Consider the following 20,807-nt stretch of genomic DNA (forward strand, 5'->3'; position numbering starts at 1 on the left):
CAGCAGTTGTGAAACTAAACTCCCAAGATGCTCCAACATCCCCAGTGCATGCTGGGAGTTGTAGTTTCCCAACAGCTAGAGTGCTTCACTGATCTCCTACGTAATTTGCGCTAAAAACATCCAAAATGATTGGTTGCGGTCGGCCGTCCTTGCTGAGACTAATGATCTAACAACATGCCCACCTATAGGACAAGCAGGCTAGGCTTCTCTGGGACTTGTGGTTCCACAGCGCCTGGCGCACTAATATATATATCTCACTGCACTGCATTCTATAGAAACGGTGAGAAAACTTTAGTGTCTTAATGGTGTTTATTGGATTATTCTTTCACACAAAATCATATTTTAGGGGCAAATATATATTTTTCTGTTCTAAACGGAAGGAAAAAAAAAGTCACACCATTATTTTCTTGTGCGAACTAAATATCCAACTTCTGCGCAATTTCATATCAATCCGAGATGGAGCACTAAAAAATGTGGACTAAGAAAGAAAAAAAAAAAAGTTGGCAGTCTGATGCAGTCGGGCGCCCGGCACCAGATCGGAGATCGGTTTGGTCCACTCAGAAGGTATAAGGCAGTGCTTTGTCGTATTACGTACGTCATCTCCGCTCCTACATCCGCCAGGTCTCCGCGGGCAGAACGGACAATAAATAATCCCATACTTGTACAGAAGGGGGCAGTACCATCCGCAAAACGTCACCCCAAAGAAATATTGCATATGATTCTTCTAGAAAGGAAAAAGATACATCTGCTAAGGCAAGAAGAGGAGGTCACGTGGAGTTTGAGAAGATGCTATGACCGTATTGCGCCACCGGGTGGCGTGTGGAGTCCTGCATTGTGATGCCGTTCTTGGACTCGTAGCGATCACCGGATAGTCCGCCTGCGGCCGCGCTCGGAGGCTCCGTGTGAGCGGTCTCAGAGTTCAGTGGTCTCTTTTTGTACAAAAGAAAAAAAAAAGTCAGCATCGATGTCTGCAAGACACAAGCGATTCACGACGGCGAGCTGCCATCTTGTGCTTCGGGGGTCTGTCCTTCCCCGCTATTGGAGGTCGCGGCTTCTGCTTGTCCTTCTAGGAAAAAAGGAATAAAAGAGGTTCAAATCCTTGCCATGTTTATATAGACTGCGTCACAATCCCCCAACTTTTCCACTCCTGTGCTTGCTGTCAGTGAATGGAAATATTCATATTTACATCCAAAGGCTGAAAGTACAGACAGATCTAATACTTTTCACAGCTGACAGTTTGCTACAATGACATCCAGTCTACATAATCCCCAGCAGGGGCATTCCTAAAAGCAGGAAGGTTTCCAGGGCCTTTGGTGTGACGGCAGAGATGGCTGAATTCCCTTTTTTTCTCTCATAATAAAATTCTGTATTTTGACACAGTTCTGCAGCAGACCGCACCCTTCAATTGAACGCTGCTGCGGATTGGCAGAAAAATGTGTGTCAAAATGCGCATAACCCCCCCATCCCAAGTGTGAGCAGACCCCCGGACAGGACCTGATCACTTTCCATAAATGTGTGTTGTAAATGTAGAAAGCTGGTGGTTTGAGAGTTGGCGATAGTCTTACGCTGTCCTGCAGGTCTCTAAAGACTTAAAAGACACTTCCAGAGAGAATACTATTGATGACGTGTCCTCAGGATAGGTCATCAATAGTTGACTGGCTGGGGTCCATCACTCAGGACTCCGGACGATCAGTTGATTGGGTGACCGCTGGCATTAAACCTACACACTGGGGTAACTGTCCCAAAATCAGCTGGTCGCGTTAAATTATACAATTCTGTCTGCCTGCAACTACCACTAGAGGGCACTCCGTGCAAAGAGATTTGTATAGCTGTGATTCAGACCAATAAATCGGCAAGCAGTGTGCTCCCCCTAGTGGAGACAGAAATGGTTTCAATTAAAGGGGTTGTCCAGGAAGGGGAAATACTTACCTGGTCCAGTGGTGCTAGAGCCTCCACTTCTGGCCCACTTCCGACACCGGATAATGTGGTATTGCCCTTCTGTTGCCTGTCACGTCATCATAGGGGGCTGTTTGTTTTATTTCGGCCATGACAGAGAAGGGGGCAGGGGGAGTAATTGAAATGAGACAAACAGCCCCCTATGATGTCGTGATCCGGTGTCGGAAGTGGGCCAGAAGTGGAGGCCGCAGCACCCCCCCCTCCCCCCCCCCCCAAGCCCGGCTCGACATCTTCCTGCTCACACGGGCAAATAGACCGCCAAAACAGAATGGTCAACTGACAAGCATTTGCTCGTTTGTCGGCTGATTGTTGCCCCGGTACATCGCCGGGTTGTCGGGCGAATGAGCGTTCAGAGAAACATTCAGGCGGAATAACTGGCCCCTGTAAAAGGCCCTTAAAGGGGTCTGCCAGGGAAATATTATCGATGATGCATCCTCAGGATAGGCCATCAATAGTTGATCCACTGGGGTCCATCATTCGGCATCCTGAACAATCAGCTGAGTTGGCATTCGCTGAGAGCGCCGCTACACACAGTGGCCGGTGCTTGTAATTGCAGGCTGATGTCTCACTGAAATCAATAGGAGCTGCACCCGCAGTTACAAACCCCGGCCACTACACAGGTGTTGGAGCAGTGGCTCCCACTACATATTCCTGTGTGTAGCAGTGCTGACAGTGGGTGCCCAATCAGCTGATCCTCCAGGATGCCAAGCAGCGGACCCCGGCTGATCAACTACTGATGACCTATCCTGAGGACACCTCATCAAGAGTCTAGTCTTTCCCCGGAAGACCCCTTTAACTCCTTAAAAAGGAACGTTCTGGAGTCTGCTGACTGTTTCGATCACAGAGGATTGTCTGGACTGGATACAATTGCTGTGAGAAATCTTAAGGATATAAACTAGAATGTTCTATTCACTGACAGCCAACAGGGTTATGATTTATTACGGTTTTCTACAAGAACCCCCTTTACTCCCCGCATGGTCGTGCGGCCCACCTGCTCCCTGGATGGACAGGTCTCCCATGTTCTCCGACAGCTCCCTCACACCCGTAGAGCCGCATTCGCCTTTGATGTCCGGGACCGCATTCCGCCTGCCGCTTCTGTCGCAGGTGATGAATTCCGTGTACGCCGTCTCCACGTCCATAACGTCATATCAGATTCATGAGCTCTGGAAGGAGAAAGAGACCGGAGTTATATATCAGAGCGTGAAGACCACCATAACATATACAAGACCCCCGGAGCTGGGTGGCCACCACTACATTACGAGCATCACTACAAACACCAGTGCATTTGTCATTCTGGGGTCTAGAAAGGCTGGATGGCAACAAGAGCCCCTCCGTCCTGCTCAAGCGAATGGCGCCAAGGTGCAAAACGGACCCAGTGCTGGCCTGAGAGTGGCGCTGTGCTGCATCAAAGCTGCAGTCCCGTCATTCTAGTGACCAGTGGGGTCCTAGCAGGCAGACCCCACGATTATTCAATTATGGCTTATCCTAAAGCACAGGACCTCAACTCGAAAATGATAGATACTAATGGCATATTGAGCAAAATGACAAACTCAGCTGTGCTACATCTGTGCAGATCTATTACAATGGCGGATGGGTCTGACCAGTGACCTAGGTGCACGGTGCCCCATATTGTAGGGCATCATTAGAGTGGTAGCATTTTTTTTTATCGATACTGCAGTGCTGACTGTTGTCCAGCAGATGGCGGCAGTGTAGCGCCCAGTCCTTGGTCACCGATGATGATGGATGGGATGAATGTGAGCAGTCAGTAATGGGGCGACTATTAGGGATACTCCCCACAGGGACACATGGATATACAGCGGGGAGCGGAGGATACATTACATATCTGGTGACTGAGAAGAATACCCAAGAGCGCCCCCATCTGCCTTTGAAAAACCCAACACAGCTTTCAGTGGAAACCGCAGCAGAAATCCGTGACGTGGATTGGAGAAGAATAACTACAGCGGTTATACCCCCTCCGGTCCCAGGGCAGAATCTTCAGGTGTGACTGGCTCAATATGCGGGCGACATCCGCCCGTCCGAGCGAGCCCTGCCTGTGGGTTAGCACAGGAGAGGAGACACACTGCCCTGCGCAGCAGCAAGCAATCTCGCACCCCCCATGCAGGAAGCGATTAGTCGTCCCGTGTAAAAGGTACCTCTAGTTGTCACCGGTGACATCGGACAGGAGTGTCCCTTTAAGTCTGGTAAGGGGGCTGATTGTAAGCTCTCCGCTGCAGGTGGTCACATGACCCCCCCAATCCTCCGCATTAGGCCGCGTACCGCATTAATAACGGCTAATACTAATATTTGAGACAGTCGGCATAAACAAGTCCAGAAATAAAACTTCCTCCGAGTGAAGCTGCAGACGATCCAAGACGTCTTGGCAGTCGCTTCAAAGTCCAGTCGTGTCCTGGAATTACGGGGAGATTTAACTTTGAAGTGGGGTCCAGGGCAGCCGCCCGCAGCGCCAGTGCCACCGCCGGTCGCTGGAGGGTAGAGGTTGTGTATACAAGACTGTGAGAGCTGCCTGGCGGGCACAGCTGTGTGGCAGCAGATCTTGGAATGATCCCCCACTGTGCCACCCGTGCTACCAGGTCGACATCCAACCCTGCGTGCCCAGTGCTACTACACGCCCGTACGGGTGCCGCCATCTAGTCCTACAAGGATAGCTAAAGCCATGTGCTAAACTCCATTCACCTCCAGAGCTGCAATCAAAATTCTGCTGCTAAAACAAATCTGTCAACCCTATAGTGAAAGCCAGACCTCTCACCACATAGCCGAGCCTCCGCAGCGTGCTGTACGTTCTACATCATACATTCAGCTCTCAGCTTACCAGAATGGCGAATGCAGCTTTGGATGTGACTAGAGAATTCAGTTTAACGAAAGCTTTGCATGTGACACGTTGTATGCAGGTCTGTGAGCGGCGTTGGCTTCCATTATATTATGGTCTGTTGTCATCAAACATCATGAAGACCAAAGAGCCGAGAACAATGCAGCCTGTGAGGGCTAATCCCGGGTCTTTCTACGGGGGGCCTTGTGCCAGGATCAGGTGCCCGGGTGGCATTGTGCCAGGATCAGGTGCCCGCTCTAGGCACACAGCAGGAACAATTAGGCTATTAGACATCTGTAGTCAGGAGTGAATTAACGGCTAATGAAGTGGATGACGCCGCTTTGTAGTTACTTAACAGCGGACGCTCGTTCGATTGGCGGCATAGCTCACCTGGGCTCCGACCTGCCACACTTAGGCGCCACTGCATGAAATGGCGACATAGTTATCAAGCACCCTGAAAACGTTTTATGACAATTTTAGAGGGCGTAATAGACCAGATTGGAATTGGTGAATTTGGCGCTCGACTGTTTGGCGGTATTAGTCAATGCACTCCTGCACAGAGCCGATTTACGTACCCACTGCATTGGTCAGGCTTGGTATTGCACACATTCATTTCAGTAGGCACTTTGTGTGCAATACCAACACTGGCCACTGCAGCGGGAACGGAGCTGTCTGCTTCCTGCAGAAATCAGCTCAGTGCATGAGTGTAAGGGCCAGCAAATAGCTGATCAGTGGAGATCCCGGGCAGCAGATCCTCACCAATCTACTATTGATGACCTATTCTAAGGACAGGCCCTTAATAGTTTACAGCTGGACAGCCCCTTTAATGACCCCTGCTAGGATGAACACCTAGGCACAGTTGCTATGCTTTGCCCTGCATGGCAAATATGACTAGTTCACTATGCAGTCACATCCCTCAAACTCCACAGAATGAAGGGGTGCGGGGCGGTCAGGCAGGGCAGCCCCAGTCCCCGTTGGTTGGACCCCTGCCGTAACGGTACGGGTGACTTCTGTCACTTTCTCTGTATAGAGATGGACGCAGTAAGGGTGGCCGGAAGTTGTGAGCTTGTGCAAAGAGAGAGCGCAGAATTTTTGAATGCAGCTTTGGATGGGATTGGAGTAGAAAGCATGAGTGCCATCTACGTACAAGTAGAGCTCAGTATGTACATGATTATCGGAGGTCCTGTGGGGGCATCATAGGGGTCCTACCGGCTTTGCTGGAGCCAGACGCAACTGATGGTGCACTTTTTGCATGAGTCCGGCATCCATAGAGCAACACCGCCGGATCCAAAAACATGGCGGGCAACGTTCTCCCATCCGCTGCGCTGGCCCCCTTTAACTGAGTGATCGAAAACTACAGGATCGGTTCTGGCACCAATAGGCCATAAAACAGTAATTCTGCAGCATTTTTTCTTAGAATTCTCCATCGTGATGTTCCTCTGTTAATCCTCAGGGAAGGGCAGCAACAAATTGATAACTGGGTGCTACAATTCCTCTAGTATATAGCAAATGTTCCTACGGTGACAATGTCAGAGTATGGGGAGACTCGACCAATTTTCAAGCGAAGTAGTAATGTACATTACCAGGAGGAACAACTGAGGAACAGCTAGGAAAAAATCCTAAAACAGATGAGCCAGGAGAGGGCCGAACATGAATGTCGATTTACATTGCATCTCACGTAAACAGCCAGAAAGATACAGAAAAGCGTACTAAAAAAGAGAAAGAAAAGCTGCCGCAGCGCCGAGGGGGGGCGGCGAGCCTCCTCATACATCACACGGCCGGCACACATGGCTGCCCCCCTTTGTTCACATTCAGTACAAGGTGTCTTGCTGTTGGCGGTCTATTCATTGTGCTGCACAGCTGACCGCTCGCACCCGCTTCCAGCATGGAGGTAATCAATATGAGAGAATTAGCATTCAGACTTGTCGCCGCTCTCGCCGCTCCACTAGATTAGGAGATGCCATCAGCCAGTGCCGGGGACATCAGTGCAGCATGGGGCGGACATTCCCTCTCATCATCCATGCTGCACCACGCTGCGATGTCCCCGAATTGCATGATGGATATCACAGTGGGCATCCTGCAGGCCGGGCAATCATGGCAGCCAACTCTACATTTAAAGGAAGGGCGCACTTAAAGGAGATTTACACTTTTCACTGTATTTTATTGCTCCACTGCATGGAAAAAAAAAAAGAAATATTCTTCATTAAAAATCTGCTACCGTTTTGTGTATACAGCTCCTATGCATCCTATGTGTCTCCATGGTTACAGACTACAAACAAGTAGTCTGGAGTCTGACTTTGCAGTCATGTGTCACTCCCAGCCCTTTACTACGGTATGTAGATTAGCAGGAAGTATAGGGCAGATGGGAAGACAACAGGATCAGACTACACAGGGTTGGTATGTAGTCTGTAACCATGGAGACACATAGATCTGTATTAGAGCTGTAGACAAAAAAAACAGGGGGCAGATTTTTACATTTTTTTCCAAAGACTATTTCACAAGTTACTTCATTACCTTTTCATTTAGATGCATTGAAGCAATTGTTGCTAAAGTCCAATTCCTAGCATGCCCTAGCAGAAGGGCATGCTGGGAGATGTAGTTTTGCAATGAAACTGCTGGAAATGGCTGAGAACAGGGGTCCCGTTTCCCCTCTTCTTCTCACTGCGGGCTGATGAAGAGACTGATTGGAGTGGCAGCGTGCTTCCATTCCATTTGTTTTCAATGGGACTGTTAGAGATGGCAGAGCCCTTGTACCCGGCTATTTGTGCCATTCAATCTCCATGTCAGTGCAGGTGGGTGCAATGAACTCGCAGTGACAAGAAGGGGACACGGGACCCCTGCTCTCAGGATCAGTGGGATATCAGAGACCCCCACCGATCGGACTGATCACCTATCCTGGGGTTAACTGTGGTACAAATTCTTTAAGCCCCACCAATATTTCTTTTGGTAAACGGATGTTCCCTACTTGACAAAACACGACCGACCACCGGCGATGCAGCAGGGATGACGGAAACAACCGCGGTCGCCTGAGTTACGCCATTTCCATAATTCCCTTAGAAGTCAATTGGATTTCTGCAAACAGCGCAGCGGTCTATACGTCTGCGGATCCCGAGGTATGGAAACAGTGTAGCTAACTGTGCAAGTCCTATTGACTTCTAGGGGGGTTTGGAAACAACATGGCGCAGGGAGCTTGGTTATTGTCGTCCGCCTGATCACCCCCAAACACCACACTGAGGGTCAGTACGGGGGCGCTAACGCATGGTAGGTGTTAGTCCCTGAGGTGGGACTCCCGCCTGTGCTGTTGATATGCCATACAAGTCTGAGACCGGAATATCCCTTTAAATTCCAGTAAGAAGGGAATCGATCCGGGCCGTTCCCCCCGGACTTCCAGCTCCGTTACGCCAAACCGACTACAGATCCCCTATGGAGACATTCTCCGACCTGCGGCTCTCAGGCTGGTGATAGACTACAACTCCCAGCATGCACAGAGCTGTAAGTGTGCAGGACCTGGGGAGCGTTCATATAGGGATACGAAGTAACAATGTGGTCACCCATAGCAACCAGGAAAATGCCGGCTGCACTTTGCAGGTCACCATGGGCAACACCCTAGGTTTTTTTTTCCGTACCCCACCCCCCAAGATAGGAGGCTGAGGGGTGTAGTCAGCAGGCATGCTGTTTCAGTAAGGGGCTGTCAGTACTATCTGAGCCGCTTATCCCGAAGGAAACACAAAGGTTGAAATTCTACTTCGGGACACGTAGCGAAAGGGTACGGATTTTTCGCAGTGCAGAAATTGCGCCAAGGTGTCAAGTTTCCTTTGCTATTGACACAATGTGGACTTAAAAATCCAAATGTAGAAAAATCAGCGTTTCATGAACTACTATGCAGATTATCGTGGCATCCAGCGGATTATTAACGGACGTGGATTACGCCGTGTCAACATTCTGCTGTGTGAACGGTCCTGGAGGCGGCGGCACAGTCTCGGCAGCGGTGGTCTTTGGACCGGTGTCCCACCATCCCGGGAGGTTTGCCATTTGTCCCAACCACTCCTCCTTCCAGCGCCCATGCAAGAAGCCACGCTGGGATCCGCTGCCTTCTATGTGACGCAGGCGGCGCAATGATGTCATCTGCAGGAGGACAAAATGCCCCGTGAGGGAGGTAAGCTTATTACTTTTAATAAAGGTCTGATATGCAAAATCCCCTTCTGGGTGCGTTGATATGCAGATCTGCGCCAAACATCCACAGCATATTTTGCGCTGTGGATTTTGTCGCGGATCCACACCAAATTCGGGTCAACATCTGCAATGTTTGGTGCAGATTTTGACACGATTTTTGCAGCCAATTTCACTGTCTCAATTAAAGAGGTGACGTAGATCCGCAGCAAAATCAGCGCCAATGGGATGGAATGTGACGCTACGGAAAATCTGAACCAATTCCACTATGTCCCCTTCATCCTGGGGGCTCCCCAGTTATGCACCCTCTATGATCTATAACATGTCCATTCACCATGTAGTACCACATTCGTCCTGTAGGGGTACTGAATGGCCATTTGTCATTGATTACCTGGTACAGCCCCTTTAAATTCCTCTTTGCCAATACAGGATAGATCGGCGGCTCTTTTAAAAGGCAATTTAAAACCGGTCGTGAAGTGGTTAACAGCGACCGTAAATAATCCTGCGCTCGCCTTCGCCAGTCTGAAGAGGGAATTGGGTTTATTCTGAGCATGCAAATGCTGCTCTCCTACCAAGTGCGTCCTCATTACCATTCAGCTGCCGCCTCCGAGAAATGACCGTGCCTCCATCGCCGGCGCTGCCGTTCCGCCGCGTCTTCACAGTAAAGCTGCCATTCTATCTTTAGAATTTCCCTAATGGGTCAATATCCATAACAACAGGCGAATTAACCCGACCGCGACCTCCCCCGCTTCACAAATATTCTAATTATGCGCCGCTGGAAAAGCGCGTTTACTTTAAAAGGCCTTGGCGGCGCACGGACGAGGAGCGGGGATTTGGAGAAATATTTTAGCGACCCCCCCGTGTTACCAGAACAGATGGCTCCCATCTGCATCAGATGCGGCGGCGCTCCGTCTCATCGTCTTACGCTACGGAATAAAATGCCGGGAGGGTCAAGTACTAAAGTATTGCGAATTTTGAAAAATTTGCACCAAATGGCTCCATTTACGTATCGCAAAACCTATGTCGTACCGTCCTAGGAGTTATGTTCCAGACTGCAGCAGAAGTTGGATACCTCCTCTCCCACTGAACTATAAGGCCCAGCATCCAACATGACTTACAGCGTCTAATCATGTAGCTTGTCAAGAACTTTAAGAACTCTGATGTTCTAGCCTTAGGATAGACAATCGATACAAGATCGGTGGAGGTCCAGCTCCTGGCACCTCAATGATCCGCTGTGTGAAGGGGCCGTGGTGCCATCCAGTCTCTGCTACCTCTTTGGTTTTATGACATCACATTCATCGGTCACATGGCCTTTCTGCAATTCAAAGTGAGCTGCAATACCAGGCACCACCACTACAATATGTATGGCGCTGTATCTGCTATACAATGAAGAGGCCACAGCGCCGTGGCCACGTCAGTCCCCAACAGATCTAGTACTGGTGACCTATCCTAAACACAGGCCATCAAAATCATTGTCAAGGCAGGTTATCAATAGTAGATGGGCAGAGGGTTCTCTCGGGATCCCCACCCTGCTGTCAGTGCAAACAGAGCCGGAAGCAGATGGCGCCGTCAACATTGCAGCGTCTGGATTGGTATTATATAGTAACATAGTATGTAGGCTTAAAAAAGACACATGTCCATCTAGTTCAGCCTCCCAATGTTGATCCAGAGGAAGGAAAAAAAAACCCCATTGAGGTAGAAGCTGATTTTCACCATTCAAGGGGAAAAATTCCTTCCCGACTCCAAGTCTGGTGATCAAAATAATCCCCGGATCACCGACCCTTCTGAAGTAATCTGTGATATAACGTAATATTGTATCACTCAAGAAAGGCATCCAGGCCCTTCTTGTACTCTTTTATAGAGTTCCCCGTCACCACGGCCGCAGGCAGAGAGTTCCATAGTCTCACTGCTCTTACAGTAAAGAACCCCCTCCTATGAATGTGCTGCAAGACCAACATGGGCCACTGCAATGTTGACGGGGCTATCTGCTTTCAGCGTTGTCCATACTGACAGCGAGTGTGGGGATTGGCGGATCGTATGGATCCCGAGAGGCTGATCCCCGCCGATCTAGTACTGATGACCTATCCTAAGGTCCTCCGTAGTAAAGTTCTGGACAACCCCTTTAATGTGACATTCAGTGATCGATACCAGATGACGATTCACATCCCACAGGCACTGATCCGATATGACATGGCTGTCCACAGACAGGAACAGGTCAGAGAGGGTCACCTAAGGCCGCGCTCAGCTTCCATCATAGGAGCCAAGCAATAGGAATAACAGAAGTGCCGGATCCATCAGTAATAGGGCCCAGTGGACTACAATGCCCAGAATAGGGTCTGCCCCAGAAACTGAAGGAGAACCTCAACAGTTAAAGGGGTCGTGCCACGTTGAAAAGCCCTCTGCTCTCCACAGGATAGGGGATACCTTTATGATCAGTAGGGGTCCGAATGTTGGGACCCTCAGTGATTCCGAGAACGGAGGTCGTGAAGGTCCCAGCATGAATGGAGTGGAGGTTGTACATGTAGAGCACGGAAACGCGCTCCCAGCTGTAAAGGCAAGTTCACACCAGCATCAATTTGTACGGATCTCATACTTGACCCTCTATGGAACGAGTGCAGTCTTACCAAAACAGCGCCACTCTTGCCTGTGGGCTATTCTAGTATCTATTAAAATGAATGTAATACCAGACACGGCCTATAGGGAAAAGAGGCACTGTTACTGGAAAACAAAAAAGTGGACCTTTACTAATCTCATACCACCTGATTAAATACTGCAGATGTAACGCGGGCTTCATGCAGCTCTATGAGAGGAACGAACCTCTAAAAGATGACCAAACGCCCCCCACTGAGATACTGAAAGGGATCACTATGTGACGGCCCTGGTGGCCAAGAGCAGCGCTGCAACCAGTAAGTAAATACAAGTCAATGTCCCGCCTTTGTACAGACTGGGAACCAGTGAAGGACGACGACACGAAGGGAACAGCTTAATTACACATGGAAGCCATAATTAGCGCCGATGCCCTCCCACAGCAATTCCTGCAGACACCTAAATGATATATGGAAGACGTCAAATGTCAAGGGCACCAGTGCCCGCTTCCATATCATGCCCAGCTGTGTCTACAACAGTGGCACAGCCTCTCCTGATGGCAGCATCTCCTTACATTAACTAATCCTGAGAGTATTAGATTAGCTGTATAATTAATAAGTGGCGTTCAGGGTGCTTTTACACGGAGTGAAAAATTATTGGAACGAGTGATGATGGCAGAGTCGTTATCAACCGCGCAGATAACCGTTTGCATTTTTTCGTCATTCGCTGGTCTTTCAGCGGACTGCGCAAGGGAACGGGAACGACTGCATAACTGCTGCCACTTTTATTATTGCAACCCTCCCTAGTAGAGATGATAGAAGACTGACTTCACAGCAGGCTGTAGAGCGAGAGTGTTATTTTCAGGGTTATAACCTGTAATACTGACATCTAGTGGCCAGAAAAAAAAACTGCAACATTTTGACATTCCCCAACATGACACTTGGGGGATGGATCAGGATCTATGTCCAGATGAAGAATGCGTTTCTGTAGAAGGCGGAGTGCTCTCTGTAATAGGATGTTGTGCCAAGTATTTGCTGTCTAGGGGCTTAAGAGGAATGCGTACAATGTGGATGCAGCAGAGACATGCTGTATATATCACAAAGAGTGGAATGTCGTATGTCATAAAGGCAGGATGCTTCCGCAAAAACAAAAACTGATAATCTGCAAACGGACAGAATTAATCCTCATGCCAGATTAGCAGGCCGACGCTTCAAGGCAGGGGCGTAACTATAGTGGGTGCAGGGGATGCGGTTGCACCCGGGCCCAGGAGCCTTAGGGGGCCCATAAGGCCTCTCTTCTTCATATAGGGAGCCCAGTCATATGAATAAAGCATTATAGTTGGGGGCCCTGTTACAGGTTTTGCATCGGGGCCCGGGAGCTTCAAGTTACGCCTCTGCTTAAAGGGGTTCTCTGGTGACAAAGTCAGATTTTAAAATTAGTGCCAAATGACTGAAAAGAATAAAACAAAAGCATACTTCCCATCCTCAGCCTCAGCCCCGACAATCCAGCACTGCAGCCCCGCAATTCCTCTGGTCTCTGTTGACAGTGGAGGTCAGGTGATCACAGCCTGCCAATCAGAGGCCGCAGTGCCACCGTTTGGAATCCCTGGCATCATGGTGCCCAGGGTGAGAGTGCTGATGACTGTAACGGAACAACTCCAAGATCTAAAGTTATCCCCTATCCACAGGATAGGGGATAATATGATTGGTGGTGGTCTGACTCCCAAGAACGGGAATCCCGACAGCGGAGCGGTGGTCTCACAGGCGCACCACCGATCCTCCATTGCTCTGAAAGACAGCACTGACAATTGTAGAATATGAGCCTTCAGCAATCTCAGCCGATGCATTGAAATGAATGAAATGACAACTGGCATGTGCAACCTCCGCTACATTCATGTGGGGACTGTCGGGACCCCCATTCTCAGCATCAGTTGGTATTTCAGCAGACGGACATCTACCAATTATAAAGTAATCCCCAATCCCATGGGTAAGGGATAACTTTAGATGCTGGTACAAGCTATTGATGGACCTATCCTCAGAATAGGTCATCAATTTTAGATTGGTAGGGGTCTTCTGGTTGGGACCTCCACAGATCTGCTGTCTAAAGTAAGCACCACGACCAGGTCACTACATATCAGGCACAGTGCCGAACATCTCATAGTGGCTGTGCCTGGTATAGCAGTTCAGTCCCATTCACTTGATTGGGACAGAGTCACTCTTAGGCATGCAACATCACATTCATTGGTCACATGACCTAAGACGACACTGCGGTGCTCATTCTGGAAACCCCCTTTAAATCCCAGTGCATGGGTAAGAGTCTGGAAAATGCTACAATGTACTTTGCGGCCGGTGCCAAGTATGCCAGGTTACTAAATTCTACTATATTGTATTATTCTTGCAGGGTTTACCAATATTTGGGTCAAAAAATACTGGTTTGTGGAGAGTTGGAATATCCTATAGCGCAATAGGGAAAAGCAGGCGGTTATCTGTCCGTGCTGAGAAATGTAGTTTTACAACAGCTGGAAAGCAACAAGTTACAAACCAATGCTCTACAAGGGCAGCGTAGCCTCAGGCACGGCTCAGAATGTGGTTTCAGGCCATGACAAGTCCTACCCTCGTCACATGACATAACTCACCCCGTCATTCAGCGACATGCGCCCTTGGCATATTGAGGAGTGCGGATTTAAGATGATCCAATGAATCCCAAATAACCAAGTGAATGGTTATCCAGTAAAAGGAGAACCATCCAATTTGGGTGGAGTTACCCTTTAAGACACAAGGAGTGATCTGGATAAGCTGGATCAGAAGCCCCAATGAGTTCCGCAATGTTTCTCCTTGTGGAGACCATCACTAGAATGTAGGGAGTCTTACAAGTCTTGCAATGCTCCCTGGGAAAAAGCTATGCAAATAAGTGATGGAACAATCCTCCTGCACAGCGCCACCTATTGGAAGGCAGCTACCCTAGGAGTCAATATCTGACCTTCACAATCTGACTAAGGTTGCAAGCCAAATCAGAAAACCCAAGCCTCTGAAAAACTCACCGGTCCTCCGGCTGATCGGCATCCGTATCAGTGAAGCGGGCGGCTCCTATATAAACCCCTTTAGGAACGAGGCGGCTATTCTACTGCCACGCGTAATGCGGGGTCATATATACGTCAGGCAGATACCTGTGATTTTGGGGGACGGAACTCCTGCCAGTTTTCCGTACATCTGACCGTCCATCGATCGCATTAACAGAGAACAAAGAATTGAAAATCGTTTGAGTTTTTTTTCGAGGAGCTGCAATAACGTGTATCTGGGAGTGAGTCATCTGTGAGGATGAAATAATGTCTCATGGCTGTCACCGGCACACGGTCAGGAAAAGCTGCTTATAAAACTACATGTATTATCCCAATGTGGGTGCAGGACACGGGCAAGACTGCCGGCTCAACTAATCAGCACAACTGCACCCACTAAGTGCCCCCTCGTGCCCTACTAAACCTGTGCCACAAGTGCTAACGAGTTCTCCTAACCCCAAAATGAGTTCCCTTCTGGTGACTAACCCGCCAGGGTCTCCCAAATCTCCATCCTTCACACATTGGTCTTATTGGCACCGCTGACTGCTCAGGGATTGTCCAGATTAGAAAACCCATTGTCATACACCCAATTAGTCACCCTGATTTAAAAGGGGTGGTGCCACAGGATAAGGGATAACCTCCAGAGAACGGGGCTCCTGAAGGGCCCCACATATGTGCTGAGCTCCATTCACTTCAATGGGAGCATTGACGATTGACGAGCGCTTGGTAATGTCCAACTGGAGCGGTTGCGCATAAATGTGTGATCTCCGCTCCATTCACACCTCCAGAACCCATGTTCACAGGATCGGTGGGGGTCTCAGTGGGCGGACTGCCACCAATGTTATTCTCTATTCTGTGGATAGGGTTAACTTTATAACTTGGTACATCCCCTTTAATAAAAGGGAAGGTTCTTCTGTTCATGTTTCTCACATCTTGGTCACACTAGAGAGCGTTTGGAGGACTGTCCTGTCTGGTACTATTTAGACAAGCCATTGATATGAATGGGCACTATGTAATATTTCATTTGCCCTGTGGAGGAGCTGCAGGGTTTATTTACCCTGGAGAAAAGATGGCTAAGGGGCGACCAAATAACTAGAAATACATGAGGGGACGATACAAGGATCTCTCCCAGGATCTGTTCATACCCAGGACTACAACGGTAACAAGAGGGCATCCGCTACATCTAGAAGAAAGCAGGTTTCATCACCAACACAGAAAGGGGTTCTTTACTGTAAGAGCAGTGAGACTGTGGAACTCTCTGCCTGAGGACGTGGTGATGGCAAAATCCATAGAGGAGTTTAAGAGGGGACTAGATGTCTATCTAAATTGGCTTCTGTCTCATTGGGGGCTTTTTGCCTTCCTCTGGATCAACAAGGGGTGGTGGTGGTGTGGGAGGGGGACTGGCTGAAGTGGATGGACCTTTTTTTTTTTCAGCCTAGCATACTATGCTACTACATAGGATACATACGTCCACATAAGTGAGCCTTGGAAGGGTCCCCCATCCATAACATAGTCATAAGTGGTCCTGCCAGTGGGATGTTCAGTGATCAGCAGCAAGTGTTCAATCCTCCTACAGCGCCACTACAGCTAAAACGAAGCATTACACAAAGACTGTTGAAATTAATAGGCTACCCATGTAACACGCGTCAGGTGTCGGGTCCTCCAGAAATACGGTCTTTGCCATCGCTCTTCAATTTGATTAAAAGAATGAGACCTCAGATGTCCTCAAGATGTGTGTCGGATCACAAGTCGCCCCCAGATAAGACGGTGGTGAGCTCATACATAGAAGCGTCACGGCTTTCCTAATGAGGTTAGAGGAGTAGAAACACAATATCCTCTAAACCACAACACTAATTAAGTAGGGAAGATCCTGGAGACTGACAGGCGTTCTGTGTGCCTGCCTCTTACCCTCCTGCCGTCGCCAGCGGTAATGGCAGCTCCGTAGATCTCTGCTGCCAAAACAGTTACTTAAGTCTCCGTGGAACAACAGGATAATCTTCCTTTATAAACTCCTGGGCAGGAGAAGGCTGGAACCCCGCCGAGCGGAGAAATGTTCTTACAAAACTTGGAAACAATTGATAATGTGCTCTTATATAAGCCTCGTACCGCGAGCGTGGTGTAGATTGTCCGTGGTGGCGATACAAGACGCGGCACCGTGACAAGTAGCGAGCCACCACCAAGTATGAGCGCCGCTGAGGAGGCTGTCACTCTACTAGGTCTAGTTCACACTGGATGGCCACTTTATTAGAGACCCCGGTCAACTCATGATCAGAGCTCCCCTGTCTGGAAATTCTCCCCGTGACCCCGGAGTGCGGCATAAAATCACGTGACAAGTTTTCCGTGGATCAGTTTCAGAGTGAATCCACATTAGATCGGAAAATCCAGCGATCTGAGCGACTTCCAGCGAGGCCGGGTCATCGGTGCTAGACTAGCCGGGGTCTCACGGCCAATCTTCTGGGGTTTTCTCATGCAGCGGTGTGGAGAGTATACAGAGAATGGCGCGATCATGGTAAAGCATCCAGCAAAAGGGGATCCTGGTGTACGCAAGCTACAAGTCACCAAAAGGGGTCAGAGGAGGATGTCAAGAATTGTTCTGATGAACAGGGCAGCCGAATACAACGATGGTGCACCAACGAACGTGCCTAGATGCACAACTCGCTGTTCCTTAGCACCAATGGGTTACAAATGCAGATGACCAGTTCCAGCGTCAGAATCAGAAAGATGTGACTCCAGCGGGCAAAAGAGCACAAAAGTTGGATCACTGAGCATCGCCTGGTGCACACTTGCATTAAAAAAAACGCCCAAATTGGCTTTTTCAATACGCTTACAGCTCGGCGTGGCATCCGTATTCGGTCCGTGTGTTCGCTTTTTTTCTGTATGCCAGGTTTCCAAAAAACAGACAGAAGCCCAATTTTTTTTCCTTGCAGCCTTACCAAAAACACAAACGCACTTGCACACAGACGGCACCCGTGTTTTTTTTCTCCCCCATTAACTTGAATGAGCAAGTGTTCTTCCGTAAAATGAATTACAATAGCGCACGCGATGCGTTTTTCCCCGCAGTCCGTGTCTTGCGTAAAGTCTGTTGCGCCATAAAATAATACGGTCCGTTCGCCGTCCCTTTATTTACACACAGACAACAAAGAGATGAAAAAAAGGCCTAAAACCAATCGCTACTCCGTGTCCGTATTCCCACATCTGATCGGGTCCAGGGGCCAATATCACATTCTATTTTAGTGGCAGCATCTGGGTACTGGGCGCCCCAGGTGCCATCTTCTCACCGCCAAACACAATAAAAGCGTTCCCCTAAGGGTTAACCCGGGCAGACAATGACCTTATAAAAACTGGTTTCTGTCAGACGAGGTTATTAACGTGCGATTCCGGTGACTCCTTACCGGCGCGGGGGGGGGGGGGGGGGGGGATTCCCATAAGCCTCCTCACACGTCAATCCGCAGAGCGGTTTGTATTCACGTGTACAGCGTTGTGAAGCTTCAGACGTTCGCCAGCTCATATCATCTGCCAGCGCCAGTCCACCTTATTATGCTGCAGCCGAAGGAAGCGCCGCGTAGTCACAAAGGATCAAAGCCCGGCGCGGTTAACCCCATGAGTACCGATAGGTCACCGCTTTACTCGTTATAGCTGGCGAGCATGAGAACAGCATAAAGGGGAAAGAACGGCTCAACATTCGTAACGAGGCGGCTGGTCTCATAGGAAGCCCCTCACCCCAGGCAAGATAAAAGCGGAACAGGTTATTAACCCCAACGGGCACTGGCATGTATCTGGGCAACCCCTCTAAATCTGCAGCACCAGGAAGCTAGAATAACGCATCATTCTTTAACGCCACGAGAAAAGTGCCATCGAAATGGATGATCTAACGGCAAGCTGCGCCTGCCAAAGCTCAGGAACCCGACAGCCCCTTAAGGATAACAAGTCTCTTAAAGGGGTATTCCAAGCATATAAGCCTTTTGCAGCATTGATGACCGATCCTTAAAATAAGTCATCAATAGTCGATCGGCGGGGATCTGAGCAGCGAAACCCAGCTGATCAACTGTTGCATGACCTATCCTGGGGCGGTCATCAATACTGGAAGGGGTTAAATACCTGGAACACCCCTTAAAAGTGCTTGAGATGGCAGCAATCAGGACTCAGCATACGTACTCAATTTCATGGTCCTCTTTTCGATGAGGACTTTGGAGGTACCTAAAATAAAAAGCCGTAAGAGAGGAGACAGCAAGCCAACCTGGGCAGGTGTGAGGGCCTAGTAGGGGAAGGGACTTGTTATTTGTATAGCGCCAACTTATTCCACTTTCAGGTAAATTATTTATTACCCCCCACCAAGCTGGGTACTCATTTTACCAACCTTGGAAGGATGGAAAGATGTTAACCTTGAGTCGGCTACCTGAACCATTGGGGATTGAACTTGCAACCTTCAGCTGCCACCCGAGACCAATAGATATGTGGGGTACACAGGGACACTACACCTGTAGCCGGCACCGAGTGGAGAAACATCCCAGGACTACTTCACCAAGAGCTACAGAAACTACAAACTGTATCGGGAACAATGTGCCCGCTTGGTGCCACTTAATAGAGTTTGACTCTCTGGAGAACTCCTGCACCAATAACTACCCGGGTGACTATGATAAGGGTCCCCCCAAGACAGCAAGGCCTTCAGGGTGCGTACTCACATGGCGGATTTTGGTGTGGATCTGAACTAATACCAAAATCCACACCATTTTGATCCAAATCTGTAGCGGATTTTCATTTGAAGAGGTGCAATCAGCCGTGGATCGGCATCCAAGCCCTCGCCAACAGCGGATGTAGACTTTGACGCGGATTTTCCGCTGTAGGTGAAGGCGCCTTTAGGGTCTGTCCACTGCGTAAATTCTACCTAAATAAAACATTGTAAAGTCCACATCTTTTTGGCGCGGAATTCCCCCTTCTCAATACGCAAAATCCACATGTAGATTTCCGATGTGGCAATGACTTGATACTTCTTGATGTCGAAACGCGATTTTCCGCGCCAACAGTTCTGCATGTGGGTTTTGCCTATTGACAGAGCAAATTTCGTGTGTGGATCCGCGCCAAAAAGCCACGGATTTGCTGTGGAATTTTCCGCTGCGAACATACCCTTAGGGTACCTAGCGCCGCAGAATGTCCTGCACGGAATCCCGCTGTAACACTGCAGCAGATACACACAGCTTTAGTCCCGTTAATAGGCAAAATGTGCGTGCAGAACTCCGACACGGATCACCGTAAAAACGGAAATGTACGGATCTGCTGCAAAGAAATGCAGAAGAACAGCCGCAGATTTGTGCCATTGTTTTACATGGATTTCACAGAGTGTGTCGTGTGAACGAACCCCCAAAGTAACCCTCCGGTCCTGCACAAACCAAGATGGCCGTACGTGAGCAGCCAATCAGAGCAGACCTAGACTGCATTGGTAGTGCATCAGTAGCGAGTGCATCAAGTAGTCAAATCCGCCTTTTTTTAGTGTGTTGTTTGGCGCGGACCCGCATGTGGGATTTGCCCTGTAAATGTTAATGTTAACCGCCCGTGAATTCAGCCTGGTCAGTGCGCAAAATCTACATGTGGGATTTTCAACACGTGACGTAGTGACATGCCACTACTTTACACAGATCCGTGCAGAAATCCGCCGGAATTCCGAATGTGGATTTTGCCCCTCGACAGGGCTAAATCCGTATGCGGCTCCGCAACAAAAACCACAGCAGAATAGCCGCGGACTTCTGTGTGAATATACGCCTGCGGGCGCGTGTTCCTCAGTCAAAAACCAGCATTAAAACGGTAACAAAAACGAACGTGCTACAATTCGCGCCATTGTTGGTTTTGATGTGAATCCTCAGCAGATTTCAACCTTTCAATTGCTGCAGATGCGCATCAATGGCGCAGATTTTAACACGCTTGTATCGCGGTTTAGAGGCAGATTTTGCGCTGAGGTAAGTCTGCACCACCTTGGACCCCATGTGAACATATCCCAAATCTGATCCAAGTTCAACACATTTTAGAACAGCAAACCACACAATAACGACTCTGTACAAAGATCTCTGCTTGCTGTCAGTGAATGGTAACATTCTTCTCTACATCCAGACCTGAAAACCCTACAGTCATAGGCAATCCTCTGAAACCGACAGCATAAATCCTTCTCCTGCCCTGCGAGTTTGTTACAATGTATCAGTGCAGGTAAAACGTATCAGCTGA

General features: G+C 49.1%; 1 protein-coding gene across 4 annotated transcripts in view; it reads right to left on the minus strand.

Annotated features, from left to right (window-relative positions):
* Nucleotides 1-290: 290 nt before the first annotated feature.
* Nucleotides 291-20,807, minus strand: part of PKIG (cAMP-dependent protein kinase inhibitor gamma) — a 92,727-nt gene continuing 72,210 nt past the window's right edge. For all 4 annotated transcript variants that reach the window (XM_066586473.1, XM_066586474.1, XM_066586472.1 and 1 more), the window contains 2 exons: nucleotides 2,948-3,119; nucleotides 291-1,066 (listed from right to left, as the gene is read on the minus strand). In XM_066586473.1, coding sequence (XP_066442570.1) covers nucleotides 987-1,066; nucleotides 2,948-3,095 — 228 coding nt within the window. In that variant the 5' untranslated portion in view covers nucleotides 3,096-3,119 and the 3' untranslated portion in view covers nucleotides 291-986. The remainder of the gene's footprint in view (nucleotides 1,067-2,947; nucleotides 3,120-20,807) is intronic.

This window comes from Eleutherodactylus coqui, chromosome 13, assembly GCF_035609145.1.
Source record: "Eleutherodactylus coqui strain aEleCoq1 chromosome 13, aEleCoq1.hap1, whole genome shotgun sequence".
NCBI classification, from domain to species: domain Eukaryota; kingdom Metazoa; phylum Chordata; class Amphibia; order Anura; family Eleutherodactylidae; genus Eleutherodactylus; species Eleutherodactylus coqui.